This window comes from Larimichthys crocea, chromosome XXII (assembly GCF_000972845.2).
Source record: "Larimichthys crocea isolate SSNF chromosome XXII, L_crocea_2.0, whole genome shotgun sequence".
Taxonomy (NCBI): Eukaryota; Metazoa; Chordata; class Actinopteri; family Sciaenidae; genus Larimichthys; species Larimichthys crocea.
The window spans coordinates 2,441,383-2,464,880 of NC_040032.1; the positions used below are offsets into that span (position 1 = coordinate 2,441,383).

Below are 23,498 nucleotides of genomic sequence, written 5' to 3' on the forward strand. Positions count from 1 at the left end.
TTCGATGTTTTCACGTCATCTCATTTTGTTTCTATTTACATTTTACACAGCACACCAACTTTTTTTGGAAACAAGGTTGAAACGAACAATAATCCAAACAAATACAGCTGTTATGGAGCTAAATTTTCACACTCGCCTTAAATGAGGATGATGCAACATATCCTCAGCTACCCCTAACACTTTAACTACAGTTAAAATTACCATTAAAAAAATAATGATCAAAATGTAAACAGCATATACTGAGATATCCTGACTTCCAGTCTCGTAACCAAGAAGCAAAAACAGTATATCCTACATTTCCGATAAGGCACCTTGATTGCTTCTGTCATTCACCTCTTTCAAACATGGATGAGCACCACACATCTTCACAGATGCACATTTTAGTCTTTTATGCCAAATGAAAGTATGATTCTTACATTGTAAAATTTGTATAAACTGATTCGACAATAGTGAATAGTAGTCATGCAAATAAAGAGAATTTCCACTCTATTTCTGTCATATTACATAATCCTGAGAGAGTAACAGGTTGTTTCAATACATTTTTGGCAGACTTTTATCAATCTGATATGAGATTTGCCAACCTTTAAAAACATGCGACATCAAATGGAGAGATTAGAAGAAAGCTATCAGGACTACAGGTAAGTCTTTCACATCTAATCCTCTAGTTCTGGCCAGTCGAGGTTTTTTGGTTTTCACTGTTCATTTCTTCAAACTGATCCATGTTCTCATAGAGTAAACTCGGTATTAACACAAATCTTATGATAAAGTTAAATAGTGAAAAACTGATTGGTGTAAATATTTCAGACTGCTAACTACAATCAAGATTTGCTGTTCTCTCTCCACAGTGTCTCAGTGAAGCCATGGCCTCGAGTCTTCCTGTCCTCCTGCTGGTCCTCTGCAGTCTTGGTGTGGCTCAGGCCTTATTGGAGGTGGATAGTCTGCGGGCAAGAGGTCTTAAAGGTGACGCGACCTCCGCAGCAGACTGCTATGTCAAGCTGTTCTATGACTCAAGAAGTATGGGTATGACATCGTTCATAGTTAACAATAACAACCCCTGGTGGGATGACAAGTTCGCCTACCCTGCAGCAGTGCAGGGCGGCATACTGAAGGTTGAAGCTTTTGACAAGGACCTCATGTTTGATGACAAGCTGGGATCCTGCAACTATGTGCTGAAGCGGGGAACCTGGGATCACGAATGCTACCTGGCGAAAGGTGGTGTCCTCTCTTTTCGCTACAAGCTCACCTAAGAGCTATGCATAGACATCTCTCAGACTAGGTCTGAGGAATAATTTCATAATGTATCATTTCTAAGCAACTAAGCTTTCAGTGCTTATGTTCTCTGTCCAGAAAAAATTGTCACTCAAACTCCTCAATCATCATTCTGGTGCCTTTGTTGCACTGCATCATAATCTATTTTACCCTGTTTCCAATGTTATCAATAAGAAATAAACTGCTGCAACAAGCAAACTTTGTATGTTTTTATCATTGTGGGAGTGAAACAGAAATAAGTTCACCTGTTCTATTGGACAAGATCTTTTTACTACCTTCTGAGGCTAACACAGAGCTTAGTTAAAAAAATGTCCTATGTACGTCACACAGGTTCTGACACTTATCTAAAGTTGGTAAAAGTGTCTCCAAGTTATGAATGCAACCTTACTGAGAAGTAAGGAGTGTTTACATGAAACAATAAAATAATGCATTGTAACATTTTTTTATTTTTTTCTCAGAGCTGATTCTTAAACAAGTCAATCAGTCAGTTTCTATCTACTGCTGCTTTGCTACAGTTAACTTTGTGTGTACTGCAGGTACTTTTAATGCCTAAAAGCAAGAATGAATGAAAGATTTTCCAAATGAATAAAAGTGATTATAGTAAAGTGATTTTATTATTAGGTATAACATCTCATATAAACCATAAAGAGGAATAAATAAAAGACACAACAAATAAAGTTAAATTAATAAATAAAATAGCATAATTACATAAAAATCTGTTCACACCTATATAAATGATACAGCTGCTTTGACAAAACAGTCTCTGTCGAGGAATATGCATGAATCTGTTTGCACGTGTTTGAGACTGTGAGGCTCCAGCTGTGATTAGAAAAAACAGCATGGCCACATAGCAGTAGGGTCCAAATGTCAGATTAGAAAATGGTAAACATAACTCTGAACCTGATCTAATTTTGTTTCTATTTACATTTTACACAGTGCCCCAACCTTTTTGGAAACAGGGTTGAAATGAAAAATAATACTGAGATATTGAGATATCCTGACTTCCAGTCTCTAGTAACAAAAACAGTAGCTCCTACAATTCCCATAATGCACCTTAATCAGCACCAAGCATCTGACCAATCAGCAGTCAGATGTGCAGACAGGCAGTTGGATGCAGGTGGAGAGATGGCCCCCAAACAGCAATATGAATCGAGAGCCAGCAAAAGAAAGAAAAAGTCAAATCAAGAAGAGGCACATGCTTCACTTGAAGGTGGGTATGTTGTTGAAATAAAAAAGAAAAACTTTGTGGCATAAACACCCTAGCTGCTAGCCTGCTAATCATGAGACAGAAGAGAGGATCATTTTGTCTAGATGTGGACTGGTGCAATTTTTAAAGATTTATTTCACTGTTCCTCTCCTATGTGCATTGGTGTATAGACCACCAAAAATTAACAGTGTCTTTCTTCAAGAATTCTCTGATCTTCTTGTTTCTATGGCCTCTCACTCGGATAAGCTGTTAATATTAGGAGATTTCAATATTCATATTTGCTGCCCTTCTAAACCGATGGTAAAAGAGTTTCTATGCCTTGTGGAATCTTTCAACCTAACTCAATCAGTTCTGGGTCCAACGCATCAGAAAGGCCATACACTAGACCTTGTTTTAACATCTGGATTTTCTATCTCCAATCCTGTTTCTGTTGATGTTGGTATTTCTGATCACTTGGTTACATTTGATTCCGCATTGTCCTGCCCTCCTCCTACTCCCTTGCAGCCTCACTCCCTTGTCCGATCCATAAACATGGCTACAGCCTCTCAGTTTTCTAGGGTTTTTATGCATTCCTGCTCACCTCATATTTTCGATGTCCTTCCTTCCTGCAACGATACTGAGGAGCTAGTTAACCTCTTCAACTCATCCTGCTCTGCCACTCTAAATTATGTAGCTCCTCTAAAACAGAGAAGAATTAAGGCAAACACTGGTGCTACTCCTTGGTTGAACGACTCCACTCGCGCTATCGAGCAAGCGTGTAGGAGCGCAGAGGGCTAATGGCAAAAGGACAAACTCCAGGTCTCATATGAAGCTTTCAGGATCCAGTTAACCAAAGCTCCACAAAGTCAGCTGAAGCACAATTCTACTCTGATCTAATTAACAAAAATGCCAATAGACCCAAAATACTGTTTCACACTATAAACTCTATCATAAATCCTACCACTACCACAGCCACTATGCCCATCTCCACTACTGAAATCTGTGAGGCTTTTCTAAAAAAATGTATCCAAAAAACTGACAACATAAGAGCTTCTATCTTACCATCAGGCCCTTACACATCAGATATACATCACCCTGCCAGTCACCTCCTGCACTTTAAACCAGTATTATCCTCTCAGCTATCTGACATGGTCTTACATATTAATTCCACCTACTGCACTTCGGATATTTTACCAACACGCCTGTTAAAGGAGGTTTTTGTGACGATCTGTCCACTTATTTCAGCCATAGTCAATAGCTCCTTAACAAATGGAGTTGTCCCTTCGTATTTTAAACATGCAATTGTGCAACTTCTGCTAAAAAAAAAACAAGCCTAGACTCCAGTGATATGAATAATTTTAGGCCCATCTCTAAGTTACCATTTTTTTCTAAGCTTTTAGAAAAAGTTCTCCTCACCAAGGTTTATTCTTACTTGAACACTTTTAATATCCTTGATGAATTTCAATCTGGTTTTAGAGCTCTACACAGTACAGAATCAGCCTTGCTTAAAGTACACAATGACATTCTCCTTAATGTGGACTCTGGTTCTTCTGCTATTTTTTATTTCTTCTCGACCTCACCGCAGCATTTGATACAGTCGATCATGTCATTCTCTTAAAACGTCTGAAAAACAGAACATTCACTGTTGAAATTGGAAACTGTTCCTCGTCTCCTGCTCCTATTAAATGCGGCATTCCTCAAGGCTCAATTTTAGGTCCTCTTCTATTTTTCCTCTACATGCTTCCACTTGGCTCCATTTTTCAAAAACACAATATTCCTTACCATTGTTACGCAGATGATACACAATTCTACCTACCGGTCACACCCAATAGCACCTGCTCCCTACAAAATCTTTTTAACTGTTTAAATGACGTCAAATGCTGGATGGCGAGGAAATTTTTACAACTCAATGACAACAAAACGGAAGTAATTATCTTTGGTCCACCTGATTCTGTCACCACTCTCAGCAATACACTCGGTCCCCTAGCATCTAATTACCATAACGTGGTTAGGAATCTGGGTGTCCTCTTTGATGCTCCCCTAAGTTTTAACAGTCAGGTCAGTAATGTTGTTAAGGGTAGTTTTTATCAGCTCAGAACCATCTCCAAACTCAAGCCGTTTTTATCTCAGAAGGATCTGGAGACAGTCATCCATGCTTTTATTACTTCCCGGTTAGATTATTGCAATTCCCTGTACATAGGGCTAACTGACTCCACCCTTTCTCGACTCCAAATGGTGCAAAATGCTGCTGCAAGACTTTTAACTGGTTCAAAAAAGAGACACCACATCACCCCAATCCTGGCACACTTACACTGGTTGCCAGTGAAATTTAGAGTTACAGTTGTCCCTCGCTATAACGCGGTTCACTTTTCGCAGACTCTGTTTCGCGGATTTTCGCGGATTTTCGCGGATTTTTTTTAGTATAATTTTGCATGCTTTTTTTTACAGCGTACTGTACGCGCATTGTGTTCTGAGTCCTAAATTGGCTAAGGGAGAACCGCACATGTGTTCTGCGTCCTGATTAACTAAGGGAGTACTGTACAAAATGTGTGTAAAAAGGTGTATAAAAGTGTGTGGTTAGGGGTTTTACAGCCTTAAAACATGTATAATAATTGTAAAACTTACTTCGCGGATTTCGTTTATTGCGGGTTATTTTTAGAACGTATCCCCCGCGATAAACGAGGAACCACTGTAATTTTAAGATTCTATTATTTGTTTACAAAGCCCTAAATGGTTTAGCTCCCCAATATATTTCTGATCTCTTGGATCTATACCCTGCCCCCGGATCTCTCAGGTCATCATCACATTGGCTCCTCTCAGTCCCCTATTCATGCCTAAAAACTAAAGGCGACCGTGCCTTCTCTGTTGCTGCCCCCAAGTCCTGCACCCCTATTGACAATTTCAAATCCAGTTTAAAATCTTACCTCTATGATCTTGCTTTTAGCTCAGTCTGAGGCTGCACTATTAATGATCTTGTCTACTTTGTTATTAATTTTTCTTTTGTTTTGTTGTTGTTGTTTTAAATGTGCTATATAATAAAATTGACTTGACTTGACTTGACTGCAGATTACATTTTCCAGCAAAATAAGATTCTGCTTTGGGCCCCAATTTGTCCAGGGGCCGCCCTGTCTTCACAGATGACTATTTTTGTATTTTATGCCAAATCAAATTATTAGTCTTATGGCGCTAGTGTTCTTATGGGAAGTCATTCTGTTTCTATATTCATTCTGTTTTGCTGTGAAACAGGTTGTGTATCAATTGTGAAACAAAGAAAAACATTTGTTTTGGCAGACTTTTATCAGTCTGATATGAAGTTTGTCAACCTTTAAAAACATGCAACATCAGATGGAGAGATTAGAAGAAAGCTATCAGGACTACAGGTAAGACTTTCACATCTAATCTTCTTCTGGCCAGTCGAGGTTTTTTAGTTTTCACTGTTTATTTCTTCAAACTGATCCATGTTCTCATCGCTGCTCTTACTATTATCCCATTTATCAGGTACGACAAGCAGCCATTTGTTTACTGGCTCCGGACACGGGAGATATAGGGATATGTTTGATATCGACTCCAGACGGGTTAAAGGTGAGTTCTCTCACCTCCCTAACAGGACCCGATGAATCATTGATAGCTGTTCCCTGTGCATGACCCCCGACAATTGTTGTATGCATATCAGTGGAAGTTAGAGGCTTCTGCATCCACTGATCAGCTGATAAAAAAAAATAAGAACGCCTGTGTCTCCTACAGATACAGATTTTCTAACAATCAGTGAGTTACATTGTACATCTCATGTAAATCTTGGCCCGGACTCTGACTATGAACACACATGGCTCCAAGTGACACAAGAACGACTGACCACCGTCTCCCTTTTCTGGGATGACCACCGCGCAGCGCTTTCTGTTTGTTTGACTGAGAATCAGAAAAGACTTTTTGATGCAAACAATTCTTTTCCTCACGTGTCTTTTTCCAAACACGTGAAGGATAGATGGGAAGATTCGGGGTTGTGAGCCAGTAATGATAACTGCAAAATCTGACTTTCGCCCAAGCAAACAACAATATCCTTTAAAACAAGAGGCTATTGATGGCATTACTCCAATGTTCAATCACCTTTTGCAAGCAGGCGTAATTGTTCCATGTCCTGATTCTCCGGTTCGCACACATTTATTCCCTGTCAAAAAGATTAGGGATGAAGGCCAACCAGTTGAATGGCGATTTGTACAAGACCTACAAGCTGTGAATGCTGCAGTACAGCCACATGCTCCTAATGTTCCAAATCCCTACACTATTTTATCACAAGTGCCTGCAGATGCTAAGTTTTTCTCAGTGGTTGATCTTTCAAATGCCTTTTATCAGTGTGCCAGTGCACCCTGATAATCAATTTTGGTTCACTTTCACCTTTAATGGCAAACCATACACATTCACTCATATGTGTCAAGGTTATTGTGAGAGTCCAACTATTTACAATGCAGCTCTTAAGGACAGCTTAGAGCCTTTAGCCCTGACCCCCGGGACAGCATTGTTGCAGTATGTTGATGATTTGATGATTTGTAGCCCCACTAAAGAGCAGTGTGAGGCTGATACAGTGACTCTGTTAAGGCATTTGGCTGATCATGGGCATAAGGCCAGTTTGTCTAAACTTCAATTTGTACAGCAGGAAGTTGTTTTTCTGGGTCATGTGATCACAGCAGAGGGTAAATCCCTCTCACCCAAACGTGTAGAAGCTATTCAAAAATTGCCCAAACCTCTGACAAAAAAACAACTAATGTCTTTTTTGGGAATGTGCTCTTATTGTCGACAGTTTATCCCTAACTATGCTGAGTTAGAGGCCCCGTTGGGAGCCCTAATTTATGGGAAAGGTCTGCAATCTTCAGACCGTTTGACCTGGACTCATGATGCAACACAGGCATTCACTGATCTGAAGCTTTTATTGCAGTCAACTCCCACATTAGGCCTCCCAGACCCACTCAGCCTTTTACTCAGACTGTGGATGAAAAGAATGGTTGTATGACATCAGTTCTTTTGCAGGAACACAGAGGGCGGCTGAGACCAGTGGCCTATTTCTCTTCTAAGTTAGACCCAGTGGCCGCTGGACTGCCTCGCTGTCTCAGGGCAGTAGCGGCTGCAGAGAAAGATGTTTTAGATTCTAGGGAAATTGTTGGATATTCTGAACTAACTCTTCTTGTTCCCCATGCAGTCTCCATGATCCTGTTGGAACAGAAAACCTCTCATCTTTCAACAGCACATTGGTTAAGATACAACACTGTTTTGTTGGATATGCCTAACATTACTGTGAAAAGATGCACTGTTCTTAACCCTGCCACTCTTTTACCTTCTCCAGATAATGGTGAAGCTCATGATTGTGTTGCTATTCATCAACAGGTTTGCACACCCAGACCCGATCTGCGAGAGACTCCTCTTATTAACCCTGATCTTGTCTTTTATGTTGATGGTTCTGCCTTTCGTGATACTCAGTCTGGGTTACACAAAGTGGGCTTTGCTGTATGTGATGATCACTCCATAGTGCAGTCGGGCTCTTTGCCCTCTAACTATTCGGCACAAGTCGCTGAATTGATAGCTCTCACTGCGGCTTGCACACTAGCAAAAGGTCGCTCAGTGACTATCTATACAGATTCTCGCTACGCCTTTGGTGTGGTGCATGATTTTGGTGCACTATGGGAATACAGAAATTTTCTTAAATCTGATGGAAAGCCTATCTTACATTATGACAAAGTCTTAGCTTTATTGGATGCTATTCCTTTGCCAAAACAGCAGTTTGCAAGTGTCAAGCCCACACAGGTGACACAGACTCTGTAGTTAAAGGCAATGCGCGAGCAGATGTTGCAGCCAAGCGTGCTGCTGATTTATCACTCCCTCCTCCCCCAGCTGAGGTGTTCTGTTTTCTATCACACACACTCCCTGACTCCCTCTCTGCACTTCAGTCATTTGCCTCTCCTCCTGAAGTTACCCAGTGCAAAGATAAGGTTTGGTTCGGTCCGGATGGACGGCCCTGTTTACCTAAACACTTTTTTCCTCATTTTGCTAAATTGACACACGGGTTTTTGACATGTGTCAAAAGGGGGAATGTTGCAGGCAATAACACAACACTGGTTTACAGCGCCAGTTCTGGCCACATTTGCATTTGCCCTGGGCGAACCCGTCTGTCCGCCGCCCCCCTCCACCTTGCCAACCATGTGATCCCCCCCCCAACAGCCATGCAGTCACCAAGGCTCTGAAATCATTCCACGATGGGGGAATTCCCCAGTGTGAAATACACTGTACACAATACACGTTCCAGAGAGCACAAAAACACAAGTCAACTTGATTGACCTTCGAGGGATGATCATCATGGCTGATCAAAGACGATATTTGAGTTGTGGGATGAGATGCATTCTGTGGTTTTCTTTTGTGATTGCATTTTTGATTTTTTCCCTGGTATGGTGTGACGTTTTTGGCAGACCACCTGGATAATGTCACTTTTTCCATGTCTTTGTTTGCTAATCAGACCATAAATGGCTTTAGATTTCTTTCAACCACTCAACAATCTCATCGCATGACTTTGCTGAAACATGAGATGGCCCTAGATTATCTTACTGTTACTTACTGTTTGTGTGTAACCCTCAATTTGACTGGTGATGCATGTGTGACTTTAATTCCTGATAATAATGACAATATAACATCTGTTATTCATGCACTTGAGAAGATTCAATATGAGTTTGGGCCCTCTGCTTCAGCAGGAACCTCCTTTAATGCATGGTTGAGTGCTAGATTCGGACCCTGGGGCGCAATGGTTTTCCAACTTTTGATACCTGTACTTATCACCCTGGGATTAATATTATTCTTTTGTACATGCACTCTGACCTGTATGAAAGCCTTGATGCATCGTTGGATGGGCGAGACAGTGACTGGTCAGTATGCACTCTTGTCACAGGCTGAACCTTTGTCAAAGGAAGATCCTTTCCCTGTTAGTGATTATGGTTCCTCAGCTTTGTCTGAGGATGAGATGTAAACCTTTTATTTTTCTTTATATATATTTTTGTAATCGACACCGCAGGGTCTATCCTTCGCAAAAATAGTAAGCGTCTATTTCTAACAGGCAATCTGTATGATGACATGTCTTGAATCCTTGTGAATTGTCATGTTTGATGTAAAATGATTGTCTGTATTTTCTTGATTAATATGTAATCAAAAGGGGGGAAGTGTAGTGGAAAAATTCTTTGTAACTTTTAGTCTACATTAATATTTTTGTGTTTAGCTTTGTATGCATTTTGTCCTACTTAGGAGACTGCCTCCTGATGGTTTGATATATGTTTGTGTCCTGGCATTTCTCTCTGTCCCTGAGATGTTGATACCAGCCACGGTGTAGAAGGAGGAGTAAAGCAGATATTTACGAGGGTAACCCCCAATGCACTTAGGGTCTCTCCTTTGATGACCTCAGAGGAGCAGTTGAATGTATTATCAGCAGAGAGAACTTTGCGACTGTTGTACTCATACTGTTGTCTCTCCTTGGCCAAGAATAAAGTTCTCATTTAATACTGATCGTGTTCTCAGTCTTTATCGAATTTCCGCGACAACATTTTAGTCTTTTATGCCAAATTATTCTTACATTGTAAAACTTGTATAAACTGCTTCGACAATAGTGAATAGTAGTCATGCAAATAAAGAGAATTTCCACTCTATTTCTGTCATATTACATAATCCTGAGAGTGTAACAGGTTTTGTTTCAATAAGTGTGTTGGCAGACTTTTATCAATCTGATATGAGATTCGCCAACCTTTAAAAACATGCAACATCAGAGAGGAGTGGTGAGAAAGCTATCAAGACTACAGGTAAGTCTTTCACATCTAATCTTCTTGTTCTGGCCAGTCGAGCCAGGCTAGTCAGTGAGCAAGCTGAAAAAGCATACTGTATGTACAAACGTAGTGAGATGTGGTCAATCATGTAAGACTAGATTCTACCTGGCAAGAAGTGAGAGCTGAGTAGGCGCTTTTGTCTAAAAGGAATGACACCTCTTGCTAACTCGTGGTTTGTCTTCAGAACAAATCTTTTGTTAAATTAGGAAGTAAAGGATAAACTCAGTATCAACGTAAATGTTGCAGTACATTAAACAAAAACTGATTGTTGTAAATATTGTAGAATGCTAGCTACAACAGAGATTTGTTTTTCTTCCTCCACAGTGTCTCAGTGAAGCCATGGCCTTGAGTCTTCCTGCCCTCCTGCTGGTCCTCTGCAATCTCGGTGTGGCTCAGGACACAGTGATGGTGTATAGTCTATGAGGATCTGGTCTTAACTCTGATGCGACGAGCGCCACAGACTGCTATGGTGTTGGTGTACTGTGACTCAACAAGTATGGGTAGGACAGCAGTCCGTCCCAACAATGCCAGCCTCTGGTAGCAGGGCAGCATACTCAGGGTCGAGGTTTATGACCAGGATGTCACCTTCGATGACATGCTGGAAGCCTGTCAGTCTTCGCTGAGGGTGGGAACCTATAGTCACACATGCTACCTAGTGAAAGGTGGTTCACTGCGTTTTAACACCCACCTCTACTGAGAGCTATGCATAGACATCTCTCAGACTGGCTCTGGGGAATAATTTCATCCTAATGTATAATTACTGAGCAACCAATCTGTCAGCTGTCATAATCACTTATCAATAAGAAATAAACTGCTGCAATAAATAAACTTCATCATTCATTCACAATGATATTGTGTTGAAACTGTTTATTAAACTACCTATAATTCAAAGACAGAGGAAACCCCACACATTAACAGGTATTATGTCCATATTGGACTGTTCCCTACCTCATGATTTACACCCAACACTAACATAGCTAATGCAGGTAGTAGTTGGTGAGTTATTTCAGGAAAGTGGAAACATGATTCAGTAAGTCAGCTTACTTTTTATCAAAAAGTTCTCCGGTCTAGTGTCAAGATTCGTTCACTGCCATTTATCATCCAGTAATATGAGAGGACTGTACCGCATTATTTATAAAACAAGCTCTCAGCTTTAGCTGTGTCACTGGATGCAGAGAAAGCCACTGATAAGATAAAATCTCACTCCCACTGTTACGGGAATTTTTAAAGAAAAACCCTTGAATAAAGAAAACTAGATTCAAAGTATCAACGTTTAAGTTTAATTTATTATTATTGTACAAGAAGGGGCGTTTAACAGTGAAACACACAAAAATGGTTTACAGAGAAAAGGCTCCCTGAGGAGCTCTAACAGTTGGTTCTTATACATTTTTTTAAATGGGCTGTCTTGGATACCCCCCCACTGATAATTTCCTTTTTTGGTTTTCTGCTCAGTAATGAACATTATGTTTCTTGTCCAAAATGACACTTCTCAGGCCTGTCTCTCACGTCCTTGTCTCTTCTGTCCTTGAACTACTGATTTAGAATTATCTCTCCCTGCCATCCTCAGTAAAACACAGTTCAAATAAGGGAAGTGCACGAGACATGCAAAAAACAGGAAACACACACATTATATGAATTAAAACATCTGAACCCCAGTATAATCCTAATTTTTAAAAACACCCACTTCAAGAGTTGTCCAGTCTCACTGTTACTCTTTGTTTTAGGCTTGGAATCTCTGTCATGCCACATGGGCGGCTGTGAATCAGAGGTACAGCAGGTCATTCACTAACCAGATGATCCCTGGCTCCTCCAGTGTCGAATGCATGTCGAAGTGTCCTTGGGCAAGATACTGAACCCCAAGGCTGAGCCATTGGTATGCGAATGATTAGCTCCTAAAGCTGATGGGCAATTGGCACCTTGCATGGCAGCTAATGCCATCAGTGTATGGATGTGTGTGAATGGGTGAATGAGATATGTAGTGTAAAAGCATGTATAAAAGCTTTGAATGGTCTGAAGACTAGAAAGGCGCAGTCCACTTAATATGCAATAAACCTAGTTTATACATGGACAACATTTTATTAACATTAAGTAAACCTATGCAGTCTGTCCCATCAGCCCCTAATTTAATAGGCAGGCAGCTGGGAATGACTAGGGGAATGAAGTATTGTTAATCTTAACAGCAATGTATCTTTGGCTTCTTTGTAGTTTTATACAAATCCTCTTTCAGAACTGAATAGTTCAATTACAGTTTCTCTTGATTTCTAACTTGTTCATAAAAGGCTCATAACTATATTAACCTCTCTTCCATCTCACCCGCTTTGGCATCATTTCTTATTTTCAGCATACCATCAGTTGATGCCACCAGAATCAAAATGTTGGGATTGTAAGTTTCTGAAACGAACAATATCCACATCTCTAGACCAAAAATACTTTCATGTGTATATCAACGTTCATGTCTGTACCACTCATGGCACTTTGAGACTTCAATAACTATTTCTAGTAATAAAACAACAGCTTTTTCTAGGGTGCTAAATCAGATTCAGCTGGTCACTTCACAGAGCCTGATTCATTTTCCCTCATTTCAATGATTCTCATCCACCTTCTGTTTCCAAGGACCAAGGTTATGGTGTGAATCATAACACTTTATGTGAATGGGATGACAAAATATGAGGCTCTATGGTCCTTTTGAACATTTCTTTGCCATATCTTGTCATTTGACACTCAGATGCTGTAACAAAGTAACAACTATGTTTACTCATCAAACTGGAATCTCCTGTGAGAACTAAGAACTAATCTGTGAGAATCTGATCTCGTCACAAGGAGGAGCTCTTGCACAAGATAGTTCACTGTTCACTTTTCTTTGTAAAAAAGTGTGGTGAATATGTGTGCTTCATAGGGTACTTCTGCAGTGGTAGTTGAAACATCCAGCTTCTTCCGCTCCAAGTAGTAGTATGATTGCAATCTTAACCAAACCAAAATAAACTGGAAAAATGGACCCAAGTCTGAGTATCAATAGTTTTGTAATCACTATATACTGTATATAGATAGTGTGTTAACAATACCGTCAGTGGCATAAGGTAGTTCCACCAGGCCCCAGAGCTCGGCCCTAGCCCTGCTCAGACCTGACATCAAACAATATCAACATACATATTACCCATCAATCATCACTGCATATCTAGATATGACAAAGACAAAAGTCAGTACGAAATGAGTCATTTATTATCCATTTATTCCAGTTATTTTAAACACTTCTTAAAGTTTAAGGACAATTTCATCACAAGAACAGATTTGGTTTTGGTTTCATATACATCAAATCACACCATTTTAAAGTTCTTCTTTGAGCAGTGTATCTCTGAGGTGAGGTTGGTGGGTCTGTTCTCTGTTCTCTCTACTGTCCCCCCCCTATAGCCCACGTGCCTCCACAATGCCTACACTGTCTATATTTACATCCCTGTATACTGAACATTATAAAAAGTATTCTGACAGTGACAGTGGTGTCGATAAAACTGTACTCATGCTCTGAGCTATACGCTGATCTGATAGGGCTGTTATGGTGCAGCCTATAAAGCAATGATATGAAAATGTCCCGACACTGATATGACTGAGTGTGGGAGTTAACACTTGACCTTGTGAAGAAAAAAAGGCCTCAAGGGCCACTTAGAAGCTGATACAGAGCTTTGACTTCACCTGGACAAGAGAATCTCCCCACCACCCTCCCGCATGTTTGACCATCCACTATCATGTGACCGTATGAACTTCCATATTTAGGTCACATGACGACAACTATGCAAAGTAAAGTTGATGATGTTTTTATACCGTTGGCTTAATGCCATTACATTAAAACAAAATGATATCAAATCATAGTTAATAGTTTTTAACAATGTGTTAAATTATGATTCAGTAATAACTCCAGATGGTTCTTATGGGGCGTTCACTGCAAGATAAGAGAAGCATAAAAATATTATTTATAACTGACAACCAGCCTGGGGAGTGTCTTGTAAAAGCCATGTACAAGCTGCTGGTCATTTGGAAACCATAAATAAATATTTGTGGAGTTCCTTGACGTCACGTGAAGACAAGAAAAGTCCGTCCGTGGCAGAAGTTTTTTAGATTGTCTCTGCTCGTGCTGCACATATAAGAGCTCCAGAATTCTGAATTTTAAAAGACTTTTTCCTGCGCTTCCCTCTCCAGCCAAAGTCTCTCTAACATCGAGAGAGTGAGCAAACTTCCACGTCAAACCAGAATAATAAACTGTTGATTTTGCATAATTTGAGGGAAAGACTAAACTGTTTGTGTCTGAATAGAGAAAACAAACAACAGCAGGAAAAACAATTGCAAATATGTAGAAAACAGTCATTTTTCATTCCTGTAACCTTACCGCACACCGCACATGCAAACACACACACAAACACATGCACCCTCCCCGGCGCAATATCTCCAGAGGCACTTTTAATGGGAGTAGTGAGCAGGTTAAGTGACAGCCTTACAAAATCACAAAACAGGTTCTGCTGCTTGAAACTGAGCCACAACATTTATGAGTGAAACCATCATAATGGAGACAGGTAGAGTTTCCTTGTTGTGTCAGAGACTCTAAATTATACAATGAGACCAAACTGTCCTGTTGTTGGCAGCAGCTGTGAAGAGGAACATGAGGAGTGTCTCCACCAGTGATCTGTCTTTTTTTTTTTTTTTTTTTTTTTTGATTCACAATCCATCTCTGTCCCATCGCTGTAAGGAATCTGATATCCTCCCTCGGTGCATTTAGCTCAGAAAGCTAATGCAATATGATGACAGATAGAACGAGGTGGAGAGACATTTCCACAGAGGTTTGCTCATAATAAAAGAGTCCATTGAATAAAACATGACGTGACAAGAGAGCAAAACAGGATTCATACGTTATCTGTTTTCAACAGCATGGCTTTCATCAATAGACTAATTCATCCATCTTTCTATTTTTACTTAGCGTGCATTACTTTCATGTCTAATTGTCTCGAGATGTGTATTTGTTTGATTGCAATCCTTGTAGTCGAATGACTTTCTAACTGCAGTCCACAACTGTCTGATTCCCAATTAAGGCATGTGTGTAAACACTTTGAGTATTGGCAGTGACTAGAACAACTCAAAGTCTTTTTAATCACGACTGTGGTCTTTTTTTTAATTATTATTTATAGTATGCCTGAAGTCATGAGAGGCCTTTTCCAAATGTGGTAGCTCTGTGGTTTCACACCACCCTGAAACAGCACTATATTTCCCCTCCGTGTCTGTTTATGTGAAGACGTATTTACTGAAAGGGGAATGAGGAGAGAAAGGTTTGGGGCCCTGGTTTGTTTGTCGTGTTGAACAAAGCCTCCAAGCTATATGCTGGCTCAAGGCTGCATAGCTGTGAGAAACCTCCCTCACAATAAGCCCAAAGGACAGGGGATAGCTATGATGCTGCTGCATGGTATAATTTGTTCTGTAATTTCTTCTCAGTTTAGGTCTTAGTGTCATTGAATTTAGTCCAAATTTGACACTTTTAATGATGAGGTCTAATTACTTTTATTGGTTTGGGAAAAAAGGGATAAATGTTTCTGCATGCCCAGACAAAATTTGTTTGGGGGTGAAATTAAGACGTCAAAATAGTTTCCAGCTTGGCTTGTTGCAAGTCATTTCTTTCTTTTTTGTTAGAACCATCAAATCCATAACACGTATAATTAGCTACTGGCAGGGACCATGCACGCAGCGTTAACATCTAACTCTGACATCTGACCTCTCTAAATGCCGCGACCATCACATTGACATAAAATATTAAGTGTTACAACATAAAAAGAGCCAAACCGCAGGCTTTGAAGAGTAATCCTCGTTTCCCCCAGAGGTTCCCCGTGTGAAATAGGATAGGGTTTTTAAGTCCTAATAAGTTCTTAATTTAGTGGAAACACACACACACCAAAGGGAACACATACACACACACACAGAGTCGATGGCACCTTCCCATCAAGCTTGAGTTATTTCCCCACTAAATTTTGGCTTGTGTGTGTGTGTGTGTGTGTGTGTGTCATTGCTTGCTTGACACATTCTGGGGTCTGGTTTCAGGATATTTGTAAAGGTTGTAAAGACTTGTAAAGTTCACTGAAAGTAAAACACAGGGGGATGATATGAGTTGTGATCAACCAAACAAATATTGAAGTTAAGTTTTAATCTACTGACAAGCGTATTATAGCTCATTTATTCCTCCTTTTGTGCATCTTAAAACGTATTGAGATGAGTTAATTAGAGCACATGAAGACCAGGGGGCCTCCATCATTAATCAAAGCACTTCTCCATTTACAGGCTAATAAAATGGCTCTGGTTGATTACACACCACCTGGCAGCAGATGGGAGGACTCTGTGTCTGATTGAGAAAAGGAGTAGCAGCCACAGTAGTCTCAGTCTGTTTATCTCCTGCTTTTAAGTCTAATCAGCACATGTAAATATTTGAAGCCCTTCACCAACCTTATCATCTTTTCCAGCTTCTTTAAGAGGTCTAGTGTGTAGAATTTAGTTGCATCTAGTGGTCTAATCGCTGCATTGCAATCTCCTCACATCACCCTCACCTTCTTAGTGTAAAGAAGAACCAAACATTTTAAGCTCCCTGTCTAGAGTCATTATTTAGTTTAGTCTGTAGAAACATGGTGTTTCAATATGGACCTGCTCCCACTGTAGATATAAAAGGATCATTTTTAAGAAACAAAAACAAAAAGATTCTTATTTTCAGGTGATCATACATGCATGAAAACAAAGTTGTGAATATTGAATTTCATGTCTGCCTTATCCTGAAAATAAAGGCCCATAATCTTACACACTGCACCTTTAAATTCTGTTCTATGACTTTTTTAAATGTTCCTTGAAGTTATCATTTCATGTTCAAGAAGGGAAATCATTTATTATTTATTCATGTAAAGTTCATGTAAGTCTCTGTTCCTGATCCAAGATGTGGGTGTATATTAGAGCCCGACTGATTTATCGGCAGGCTGATATTATCGGCCGATATTAGGCATTTTCCAAACTATCGGTATAATGGATGATAAATTAATATTTAAAAAAAAAAACGGAAGAAACACCCTTCAACCATGTTATGAGTGTTGTCATTGCATAGTTTGTCTACCAGAGGACACTCTACAACGTCCCTGAACGCCACAAACCCTACAACCAGCTGACCCAGCCAGAGTCGGTAAGAGCGAACAAGCTACGAGCAAACTTATTCTGCTTGTCTGTAATGATTACTGTATTCATAACTAGCATATCTGTAATTACAGACATTGTAAAAGGTAAGTTAGGCATGTGAGGAGTGAACATTTAGACAGAGAAAAAGTATCAAACAGCTTGTGCATAAAAGTTAGCTTTTCTTTTACACGTGTGTGAAATCCAATGACGCATGTGTGCGCTGCTGACTGTCGCTCAGCCGCATTAATGAGTCACGTAATGGATTTAGTGCATCACTAAGTAGTAGATTTTAGAAGGCAGGCAGAGCATGATGATTGAAAATTGTTTGTTGTAGATTGATGGATAGAATTAAAAGAGTGCAGGTAAAGGGATAAGCAAGTTGACATTGTAATTATAAGGTAGCTCAATAGGGACTAACTATTACACACACACACACAACTTTTACAAATACAAATGATGATGATGATGATAATAATTATAATATATAACTAATGTTAGGGAAATCCGTTTATGTTTTGTTACGCGTTTCTGAAATTTCTTTTTTAAATATATATATCGGCTGACATATCGGAATATCGGAGTTTTAAATCACCAAATATTTGTATTGGTATCAGCCTTAAAAGTCCCATATCGGTCAGGCTCTAGAGTATACCAGACTGATACAGGATGTTATAAGCTGATGATCAGGACAACTACGTAGATAGATTGCCATAAACAATTCATTAATTCTGAATGCTAATTATCTTGGTGATCCCCTAATTTTTCATCTATCACCACTAACAAGGCAACATTTCTTTATTGCCAGTTTCACTTTATGAAACAATATTTAAAAAAAATACAATTCCTATCAAATTTGTATTCCAGACTTCTGAGCTGCTGCCCGTATCTCTCTGTTCAACAATTCAAATAGCTCTGGTAAGCTCAGTGACCGATTCGCCAAGTGGAGAAACAATTGACCAGTCCAAGCTTTGTAGCTAGGATTAAGAAAAGGAAAGTTATCTTCGTAAAATAGCAAGCCACCAGAAAAATCTGAATGTGTCAGTATCACGTTATGATGCTAACATTAAAACGTGATTATTGAAATGGTTAAAACATAAAAGGTTTCACGTTATTAGGGGATAAGTTTGTATACTGTAACAGTGTTAAACTCTGTTTAAAGTGTTTGAATGAGGAAAGGTATGCATTTCCATGACTTGATGAAGAGCTATTTCATGCTGAGGTTGAAACATGGTGAGATTCTGTTGTTACTGAGCATGGTGGATGATATTGTGATAAACATGCACACAGTAAGAAGGATTTGAATTTTTTTTAAATAAAAAAGTATTTTATCTATGCTATGATAAAATGAACTTCCATTCCAAAGCTACGTCTAAGCATGCCTGAGGCTGACAAATTAGAGCTTAGACACATGAAGTACACCTAAGCCTGTCATGCATGAATCGGAGATGATAAGTGGACTATGTCTCACCTTTTGTCTCATATTCTACCTATTCAACAGCTTTTTTTTCTTCTGAGTATTGAGTCTCACGGGGCGGCTAGATTAACTATTGACTTTTAGTCTTGTTAACTTAGAGTACACTTCACAGGAGACAGGGAAATCAATGCCACAGAGATAGACTGCAACACCTTATTGGCATGTTTTGTTAAACTGGCAAATGCAAATATACACCAGCGTGCATAACAATCTCTGTCAGTCCTCAGTAATACCAAAGATGGGTAACACCACAACAGAAAAGAGCTAAAGTGATAATTGAATCCATTTCTGAGTATTGGCAAATGTGAACATGACTTCTGTTTTCATTAATTTTCTGCTGAGGGAGTTGTCTGTGTGTGGATGTCAGAATTTGTTTGTGCAGCACACTTGTGTACGGATGAATGAATGTTTCCAATTACAGTTACAAAGTGTATACACGCACACACACACACACACACACACACACACACATACACACAAACACTGCCTCCTGTTCTATGAAGCAGACTCCAGCGTGGCTGTCTGGCATTCCTCTCTATTGACAGTTGACAGCTTTAAGCCGACATGAAGTGTGGATTTCACTGCTGCCGCGTAATTGACATCCTGTTGCTTGTCAGCCTCTTTTCTTTTTCTACTGCTCCTTCGATCAGAACACTGGTGCCTCATTCTCACACTAACAATACGGGCCACATGATGAGGCCCGAGGAAATTATTCTGTTGCTTTTTTGAACGCAGAGGTTTCTCTTTATGAGTATTTGTGTGCCTGAGAAGTGAAACTAGATCCATCTCTCACATTGACAGCTCATGACATGGTCTCAATAGAGGTTTTTAATGGTTACGTTGGATGGACAGGATGATTATCAACACTAAATAAGTACACAGGCAGGAGAGCTTTCTTAGATGTTGACATATTTCAAAAATAGAAAACAACAAAAAAAATGCTAATAATACTAAAAGTATATTGCATAACATGAAAATGAAAAAATGCTGAAAAGATGATGTGACTGTTACATCTTGGTCTTGAATAGAATCTCAATTTATGGTATGAGTAAGTAGAGAATAACGGTTGTCCTGCATTTTAGGACAGCAAGAAGCCTCAAAACTGTATGATCCATGACAATAAAAGTATTACAAGTATTTGTAAGCTCATGTTTTATTAAGAAATTGATTAATATTTAAAACGTATCCACTGAAAAAGTCTCGTGTTTTAGATACATTTTTGATGAACACAACAAAGCATCTTAGACCTCGCTGACAAATATGTTGTATTTCCTGTGGCTGCTTCACAATAAAGCCACCTTGTTGTCTCGCCAGTTAAATGCTTTCAATGTGATCTAGCAGTTGCAGGAAATGTTTGTTTTTTGTAGTGTTGTTGAACACTGACACTGATATTAATGAGATAAACAGGATTACAGTCATGATGAACATAATAATAAAGGCTATATATGCAAATGTACTTGCAGAAAGTAAATACACTAAATCGCCATTACTAATTTCTAGAACATAGAACATAAACAGTATCAGAAATGAGGTTCTGGACAGCTGAAATATTTTCTGTGGGCGAGACAAAACCACAAAGTGTGTCAGTTAAATAAATCCACATATTTTACGTATGTCCAATAGTAAGAATGCTATATTTGAATTGAGGAGTAAAACCTCTGGCTATTTAACTGCAGATCCCTGTGTAGTTAAGTAGTTAGTGTTGAGCAGTGCGGTGTCAGTTGCGAGTACTGTATTGTCACTAATGGACACTTTGGAGACATCTCACTGAGGACAAAAGACGGGACTTAAAAAGACTATTATGGCTGGTCAAAGGCCTTGTAATTATATGGCATTTGTCATCTAGGACAGATGTCAGGCCTGAATAATGAAGGGTGTTAGAGGCTCATGGTGTGACAACAGTCTCATCTCTACACATGGAAAATAATTTCCATCTTTCTCACATGCTCTTGTTGATAATTTAGACTTTTCCAATGCGATATAATTGTTTTTTCATGTTATTCATGTTTGTTATTCAGAGTACAGTATAACATAGTATGGTATAAATACAGCTATAGTATCATGTAGGATAGCGTATTAGTGTGAGACAATATACTACTGGCATAATGTATAAACTGTTATATCTACTGTGTGTAAATACAGTGATGAAGGATTTTATTTTATGTACTATGGTAAATATTGTAGTAAACAGTATAAATGTATAATCTAGATGGTGTAGCTTTAAGGATGGATGAACTGCACACTGTACAGGGAAAACAGAAAAATAGCTTCCCAGAAAGATCTTTCAGCCCTCTAAACATATCATCATCTTTCTTTTCCTGTTTTTGCACATTATTAGCTTCCGGAGGCGTCTTAAGAGTAACAGATCTCTCTTAAAGATCTAGAGAACAACTATCAAGTGCAAACAGCATTATAAAACACAAGAACCATAAAGCTGCTGGCTTGGAAACAAGAGAGACAGCGGGGGGGAGAAAAGCAGCTAATCCACGAACTAACCGCTGCTGAGACGGCAGGCTGAGCCTCAGGTATTTCATGCACTTCACAACTTCAAATTAAGAAGCAATTATATTCTCTCCTGGGTCATTACTAATCCTGCTGAGGTAATGGAGCCGCACCTACAGCCTTAATTGCAGGGATTACAACTGAAAAGGCACAATTTCTTTAACCCGTGCTGTCAGAAACAAAATCTTAACAGGAAGAAAGGAAACTTTAATACCTCATTTGCTAACGCTGAGAAAACCTTGACTGAAAGGAAACTATTTATAATCTCTCTTTGTCCTAATGCTTGTCTTTCAACCTTCTTCCTCCCCCAATCTCTCTCTCCTCTTTTTTAAATTGTAGATCCCTGGAGCTGAAACACCACCAAGGCTGTGAAACGAAGATTTAAACAGAGATGAATGGATTCATTACATTCACCAGCGTTGCATGTTTTCCCATGACTCTCATTGTTTTATGATCCAAGACAGCAGATAACATGCTTCAGGGATCACCTGTCAGATATACAACCTCCTGTGAAGAGCAAAATGTCAAGCCTGTGTTTGCGTGCACCTCTGTGGCTGCACATAACGTTGGTGCATAGCGGTGGCTGAAGCCTTCGCAGCCAAATGCAGAGAGGCTTGAGAGGTTTGATTCAACTTTAACGATTCCCGTGGGGCAAACTCGGAGTCCTCCGCATGCACCCGGTCACAACAACTTGTTAAACTGTAAGAGGGATAAGATAACAGAGAGAAGAGTTAGGAGCTGGGGAGTAAGGGGGCAAAGGAACATCCCCTTCCCATTAACCAGTATTAGCCCTGACCTTGTTAAAAGAGAAACATTCCCTCTTGTCACCACAAAGTCTGCAGGGGGTGGAGAGTCAACCAAACCCAATTATCAACCCTTTCTTTAAAATCATAGCCTGTCAAGTCTGTGTTCGTGTGACTAGCAGCGTATGATGAATATTTCTAATAATGTCCACTTAACAGAACTGGTGATAAAGTTGTAAAAATGATCACAAAGCTGCGTTTTCTCTTGAAGGAAGCCAAACAGTCGAGCGTTGAGGAATTCACTGTAGTTGATGATCATCTTTCTTTACATTTAACATGTTTTGCAGGATGTTTAAAGAACTCACATTAAAAAAAGTAAAGAAATGTCGGCACAGACGTGACAGAGTTTATTTGGCTCCTGTCAAAGCATGGAAAATGATTTGTTCATGTTTGCACAATAAAAAAGTGTTACACTTGTGCAACTGAAACGTGGGACAGGAGAATAAATAATGTGTCCATGAGACACACAAAACATGGGTAGGTGTCAGTGTAATGCGGGACTTTTGGTGCCATGCATGGGTCAGCATGTTCCCGGACCTTTAAATCACCTGAGTGGTGGTGTAATTACGGCTCTCTGGGACGCCACTCAACCCTCTAATACCCAGGGGGCTCTACAGCGGCGCCACTTGTTGCGCAAGTATTCACAGAGAGGGAGGTGGGGGAGGTTGGAGGGGTGGGGTGCGGGCCGAGGGTGGATGGGGAGTTGGGATGCCCTTTGGCAAGTTCGAGGTTAATCTTCTAAACGTCGGCTGACAAAGCAATTTTGCTGAGCGAGTGTGTGTGTGTGTGTGTGTGTGTGTGTGTGTGTGTGTGTGTGTGTGTGTGTAAAAAGGCAGGGGTGGGGACCAGGGTTGCGGGAGAGAGGTTTAGGGTGGCAGAGCAAATGAGAGGGAGAAACACTAAAATTAGGGAGTCACTCCATTTTAGACAGTTTTTGCCAAGATTTAAAATTTTGTTTTTTCTTTAATCAAAACAAGTGGGTTTAAAAAAAAAAAGAAGAAGAAAAATACATGAAATATTTGCTGTTTAAGCAGAGCAACAAGCCAAAATCCCACACACGCAGAGATAAAATGCTCAAGCATGCTTCAGCTGCTTCAAAAATCATTTACAGCATTTGCCCTTTTTTGCTTTGAGCTTAAGGATTAAACCAACACGATCTTTTTGAACCTGCAGGCTGTGGAAGTGATAACACATTTTACTGTAGGTACTGCCGCTCAGATAACCAGTCCTTTTTC

At 39.7% G+C, this 23,498-nt stretch overlaps 1 protein-coding gene and 1 long non-coding RNA gene across 2 annotated transcripts; both read left to right on the forward strand.

Annotated features, from left to right (window-relative positions):
* Positions 1–607: 607 nt before the first annotated feature.
* LOC104940098 (perforin-1) lies at positions 608–1,467 on the forward strand. The gene is made up of 2 exons (XM_010756660.3): positions 608–638; positions 846–1,467. The coding sequence occupies exon 2, from the start codon at positions 861–863 to the stop codon at positions 1,245–1,247; it is 387 nt and encodes a 128-aa protein (XP_010754962.2). The 5' UTR covers positions 608–638; positions 846–860; the 3' UTR covers positions 1,248–1,467.
* An 8,778-nt stretch (positions 1,468–10,245) lies between these two features.
* LOC113744297 (uncharacterized) lies at positions 10,246–11,149 on the forward strand. The gene is made up of 2 exons (XR_003461425.1): positions 10,246–10,278; positions 10,627–11,149. It is a non-coding gene; the product is annotated as an uncharacterized LOC113744297 (long non-coding RNA).
* Positions 11,150–23,498: the final 12,349 nt, after the last annotated feature.

Excerpts from the sequence above, each read along its gene's own strand:
- LOC104940098 (XM_010756660.3), top strand. The coding sequence starts at position 861 with ATGGCCTCGAGTCTTCCTGTCCTCCTGCTGGTCCTCTGCAGTCTTGGT.